The sequence below is a fragment of the Pararge aegeria genome, chromosome 2 (genome assembly GCF_905163445.1).
Source record: "Pararge aegeria chromosome 2, ilParAegt1.1, whole genome shotgun sequence".
Classification (NCBI taxonomy): domain Eukaryota; kingdom Metazoa; phylum Arthropoda; class Insecta; order Lepidoptera; family Nymphalidae; genus Pararge; species Pararge aegeria.
In genome coordinates this window covers 20,307,057-20,313,116 of record NC_053181.1, presented here as the reverse complement: position 1 = coordinate 20,313,116, position 6,060 = coordinate 20,307,057, and the positions used below count along the sequence as shown (strand labels likewise).

Sequence of the window (6,060 nt, the reverse complement as noted above, 5' to 3'; positions counted from 1 at the left end):
TAACTATAACTATTAGGTACAATAGGGTAATGAAATGAAAATAATTACTCAACTTTTTTTATTTTTTTTATTTCACTCTAAATTACCCTTGTCCGCAATCTCAGCTAGTATTAAGTGATGATGCAGTCTAAGTTGTTAGCGGGCTAACTTGTTAGGGAGTATAGTAGTTACACCCCTAATCGGCTTCGCAACATCACATCGGAACACTAAATCGCTTCGCTAAGCGAACCTTCCGAAAAAAACGTGAAGCTGCACGTCTTTGTCGGTAGGATGGTAACTAGCCAAAGCCTCCCACCAGACCAGTCCAGAGAAAGTTCATTATAAATTGACTCAACTCAGCGTCTCTCATTGATTTATTTTTACATAAAGCCACTAATATTGTACTTTGCTGCTAGTTGATGCAGTTAGTGATTTCCTCACATTACATTTTAAGCTTCACGCAGGCATTAACAAACGTCAAAGGTGGTTTTCTGTGTTTTTTTATCACACTACAAGTTACCCCTTTACTACAATCTCACCTGCTGGTAAGTGAAGACGCAGTCTAAGATGGTAACAGCCTAACCTCTTAGGGGTATGGCAGTAATATCAAAACCCAGGACTCAAGTCAGTTTCTAACCGACATATAGCCGAAACGCTAAATCACTTAACGGCACATCTTCGTCGGTAACTAGCCACCACACAAAAAGTCCAATCCTGCATTCCGTTTTCGCCCCGGCTGTTATGTGTGTCGTACTTTATTGCTATCTCTAACTACAAAACAGCTCGCTGCCATAATCAAAATCCATAATATCCACAAGCGTTGTGCGTGTAATCATGTACCGTCTACTCGTGTTGTGCGCCATTTTGAATTTGGCTGAGCCGACGTGGATCAAACGACATTGTCACAACAAGATACATCGTAACAAAATATGCCCTGAGACACCTAACCTAGAGACACTGTTACAAATAATTGAACGCGAGTTCATAGAACACGGCGAAAAGTTCCAGAATTTTTGCACAAACACAACGCCCCACCTCGCACGTGAAATGTATGGCACAGACAATTACTATCTCACCTATAGTCTACCAGCTGAAGATACGAAGGTAACTGTCCAAATTAAACATAAGTTCATACACACTACAGTAGCGAAAAAGAATGGTAACAATGAAAAGATATTCGAGGACGTGGCGATTCTACCAGATATGGTGAAACCGGAAGACGCTGTGTATGTGATACAGAATAAAGATTTACTAAAAATCACTATTCCTTACAAAGTACCTTTTGGCAAAGAGGTTGCTAGAGATTGTGGAGTTATAAATAAAAACGTCATAGATGTACCGGCAGTTGTTTACCCCAAATTTACATATAGGTTTCTCTCAAATGATGATGAGGGTAATGGTGAGCAATAGACAATATATTAATGTAAATTTAGTATAAATTATATGTATAAATTAAAAATTTAAAAGCCAGCATCTTTCAATATTGTGTACATTATTGCACAAGCCCTTCCGTTTGACACTATTATGGGAATTGAGAAAAAAAAACGTGTGTACACGCGTTAGAAGTTATACTCTTTTGGCGTAACAAGATAAAAATTTAAAATCTGTTCAAAAATTTCATCTTTCGCCTTATTCAACGTTTGCAGAAAAAGATATTTAATTCATTGAAGGTTTTATTATTACGCAATATCAGTTAGTTAAATAAAGTTTAATTAAATATCACAAAAAAAAATCTATTAAAGAAATGGACCTAATAAACATAATTAAACTTGAGACATATGTACAATTGAATCAATTAAATCCCGCAGACTTTGACAATTGAAAGTGTACACTGTAAAACCTTATAGCTAACTTCAGGGTGTCTGTTTTTTGTGACGGTGTGCGCGCGCATCGTAGAAATTTACTCTCATAATTTTTCCCTAACGCGCCAAAAGAAGTATAACTTTAATATCTTATATATTAATTATATTAATAGTCTGTAACAGTCTACTACTGGACTAAATTGTTTTGCCCATAATCACGTCGAACCCCTTGGCGAAGGGGTAAGCGCTGTAAGTGAAAGATCACGGGTGCGATCCACGCCGTGCCACGTGCCATACAGGTTAGCCTATTCACAACACCCCTCCCTTAATTCAAATTGTAGACCTGTCATAAGTACTTATAAAGCGTTCACATATAGGTATATGTTTACATAATAAAATTATCGTGAGGTGAGGTTTCCAAACGCGAATGGTCTAGCAGAGCTGTAACAAACTTAGCTGGGTTTTTTTGCTATCACCATCTCACACCACCATCCTGCCAGAAGTGCTAAGTAATATAAACTTATGGGTAGGACTAATAAAATTATCAATATTCTTTGTAACTGAAAATAGATATAGGGATAGAGCAGACTAGTTAGTCAGTTAATTAGTTCGTATTCTTTGATTATAGCTATAATTTCTCATTATATTATACACAGGCTGTCTATAAAGTAACTATCTGTAGCTAAAATGGAAATCATCATCTTCATCATTATGAATGACTGCCATCTATTATACATTAAGCACATTTAAACGACTTAATTCACAAGCAGATTCAGCTATCTACCGGTAGATGGCGTAAGGTAAAAATAAAGGTCAACGCAGAAGTCTCCCACCAGGCTCGCTCAAATTCCCGCAGATAATATAATAAAAAATAACATCCTGGACACGAAAATGTACTATGACTATTTTATTTATTGACAAAACTAAGTAGGTAAGTTAGTAGTGGTTAAATACTTGTATAAGTACTGTAGGCATAAGACTTGATTATAAAGACCTTCTAAGGTAGTTTGCTAGCATATACCATTAAATTTTGCCGTATTTTCAATCGATCGATGGAATTTTTTTTGGTCTAAAATTCCCAAACACACGTTTGGGAGATAAGAAGAATCGCTGACAACTTTACAACGTGGAAGTAAGTTAATAGTGAGTCGATGTTATTTGACAAGGCCCTCTTCGAGCTTTAGCTGGTATGCGACATCATGCCCTTGCAGTTAATATTTCCTCTGTATGCGTTGTCCCTAACATCACAAATTTTCCCTTGCTATTTAGTTTGCCTGCTCGTCGATAGATAGCGTGCCTAATTGAAACGAGTATTTTTTTAAATTCTTTATATTTCTTAACACATTAACGTTGGTAAATTATTGTTAACCGACTTTGTTAATTTTATTTATTGCATCGTTATGATCTTTGTCAATAAATGATGGAGTAATATGTAGTTCCTGAAAATCATCGCTGAAAATAACTTCATTTACCTATATCGATGGGTACAATCTATTTTACTAGGTGGTTCAAAAGTAAAACAAAATTGATTTTATTATTTCAAATACACAGGCCTGTGTACCTTAAAACTACCTATTGAGCACTTTTGAACCGTCATTTCGTTTCGTATGGTGGAAGGCCAATTCTACCGAGGAACCGTCGAGAATACGTCCTACGTCGTACGTACTTACCTCTTTTGCAAACCATTTTCACCTCATTTTGGAGATTAATGCCCTACCTGCTTCTGCGACTACTTTATTTATTCTATCTACTACATGTAGGTAAGCCCGACTGACGAGGTAGTAATAAAAAAAATGCAGTATATACCGTGCTGGACAAGGCCGGCCTAGTAGACCTCCCACACCTTTGAAAACATTATTGAGAACTCACAGGCCTTTCGATTTTCTCACGATGTTTTCCTTCATCGTTAATTTCTCCGAGTGATATATTCCTTTAATTAAAAACTAATGAAATTTAATACTTAATTATTAATAGTTTTAAGGCTATAGTATCTCGTGCCAGTAAACATTTTTTTATCAAAAAAATAAACTTCTTGGGACTTCGGAAATAAATATCCTTGTAGTGTACCGAGCCGCTTAAAAACAAGCCTAGCTAGGTATTTAATATCGGTAAGCTGTTTAATTTTAAACGGAGTGGTAGGTTTTAAGCCTACTAGGCAGTCGAGCTGAGTTAACCTGCTAGTATCTTGGGGCTCTGGGGCTAACCTACAATCCAAGGTCACGGCCATATAAACTCTGGGATACTCAATTTTTAATGATTCTCTAGTTATCATTATATTGCTATCATTTATTGCACTCTAAAGTTATTTATTGACAGTAAATTAGGTACAGAGGCAGTGACGTAATCTACTTTTCATTCTAGGGATAGAGTAAATGGTTATTCTATCCCTAGAGGAGTAAAATATGGGTTGGAAGAGTCTATGAGTGTCCAATGTTTTTGAAAGTTAGTGACATTAAACCTAAGAAAAAGTTTATCTAACATCTAAAGAGGTAAAGGGTGGTTGAAGGATTGTAGTAAATGTTAAAATGTGCGTAGTCTATACTAATGTATACCAATATTATAAAGAGATTCACAGAATTAAGAACATGCAGTACCCTCAGTCAGCCATTATTACATGCAGTTCATTGTGTCCAAAATCTGAGAACGTCCCACGCACGTCTGACTTTATGCCCGCGGAATATTGCTAGCTCACATACTTATTTTAACAAATATTCATTATAAATTCAACGTCTCCAGAGGATCCTGAGTATCTGTTTTTAGTGGAGTATAAGGATTGAAGAAATTATAAATCGCGGAGTATAGCAAATTAAGCTTAATTTTCATAATATATCATAGATTTGATACTAACTAACGCCTACTTCTATCCAACATTCACAAACTTTTCCCATTGTCCCCTTTTTTATGGTAAACGTAACGTAAAAGAAGAGAGAATTAAGCGTTCGATGTCGACTCTTAATTTAACGATTCCTACCTATTCGTTGTTAGTGATAAAAGCTGAAACCGACGTACTCTAAATTCTCTTTCAAAGATCCAAAGTGGATTTAATCTAATTACTGAATCTGGTTAAGATTGCTTACCCAGCGCAATCGACTATATTTTGATGGTGACTGCCTGCTGCCACACATCTTTGTAATAAACTGTTCCTACCAGCTGTTTTAAAAACAAAAATAAGTGCTGACGAAGTCGCGAAGAACAGCTATAAAGAATAAATTTAGTCCCCTAATAGTTAACCGATACACGTCCACTGCTGGGTATGTCTAAAGGTAAATGCAGATAACAAACGTTAGGAGTCGGGAAATACTTTGGCTTTAACCCCCTAAAAGAGTTTGTTTTATCAACTAACCCCCAAGGGTTTAAAAAAGTTTAATAACGAAAAAAAAATGTTTTAAATATTGTTTTAGAGCAATGTTAACATGTTTGTTATTACACGTAGGTAGTTACTTATCTTATTTGAAGTCGGAGTTTCCATTATTTATGTCCTTACTTACTGGCTTTATTATTCTTGAGTAGGTACCTACTATTTCTTTCATAAATGCACTATCGGTCGGACGATTTAAAAATACATGAACAATTTTCTTTTTATTAGAATTTTTTGGATTTTAGAGGCTCTGGAGTTCGAAGAAAATTTGTATTTATAGTTGAATTTCCAGAAAACCTGTCGGTCCTGCGCCTGACCTCTTCCAGGTCGTGCCGGAACTACTGTCCCATCTGGCTACGAGAGTGAAGGAATAAACCACTGTCTATCCGTGCAGGTACACCTGTCTATCCGTGCAGGTACACTACCTGCGCGTATAGCAGGTGACATTTTTCTCGCGGTGGAAAGTACGTAATGTTATCTTCTCCCACAGCTTTATCAACTCTTCTGCATGTACTTTCGCTTCTGTACTGTGTGTTATTTAATCCTAAAACACCTTCTTACTTGAAGGAAAAGTTCAACTTTGTAGGAACGGCATCTGACTTAAGATCATATCGTATGCTGACTTTGAGCATGCCATTCCACAAGACATAGTTTTATAAGCTTTCCTTCGCAGTTCAGGCTATCGAATTGTAGAATGCTCTCCCTACGAACATACGACAGGCAAAATCGCTTGATATGTTTAAAAATGCAGTTAAAGCTTATTACCTTGCGCAATAAGACGACTTTTTATATCATCTATTCATTAATATAGCTTTTCATAATATATGTTAGTTTATTATTTTTATATTTATTTTATATATATATAAATATTTTATTTTATGTTTTTATTTGTGTATATTGTTTATGTATTCGTATGTAGTT

The 6,060-nt window shown here is 35.8% G+C and overlaps 1 protein-coding gene across 1 annotated transcript; it reads left to right on the top strand.

The window, feature by feature from the left end:
• Positions 1–774: 774 nt before the first annotated feature.
• On the top strand, positions 775–1,444 carry LOC120632117. Its single transcript, XM_039901918.1, has one exon. It carries the CDS (start codon positions 814–816, stop codon positions 1,387–1,389), a length of 576 nt encoding a protein of 191 aa, XP_039757852.1. The 5' UTR covers positions 775–813; the 3' UTR covers positions 1,390–1,444.
• The last annotated feature ends 4,616 nt before the right edge of the window (positions 1,445–6,060 follow it).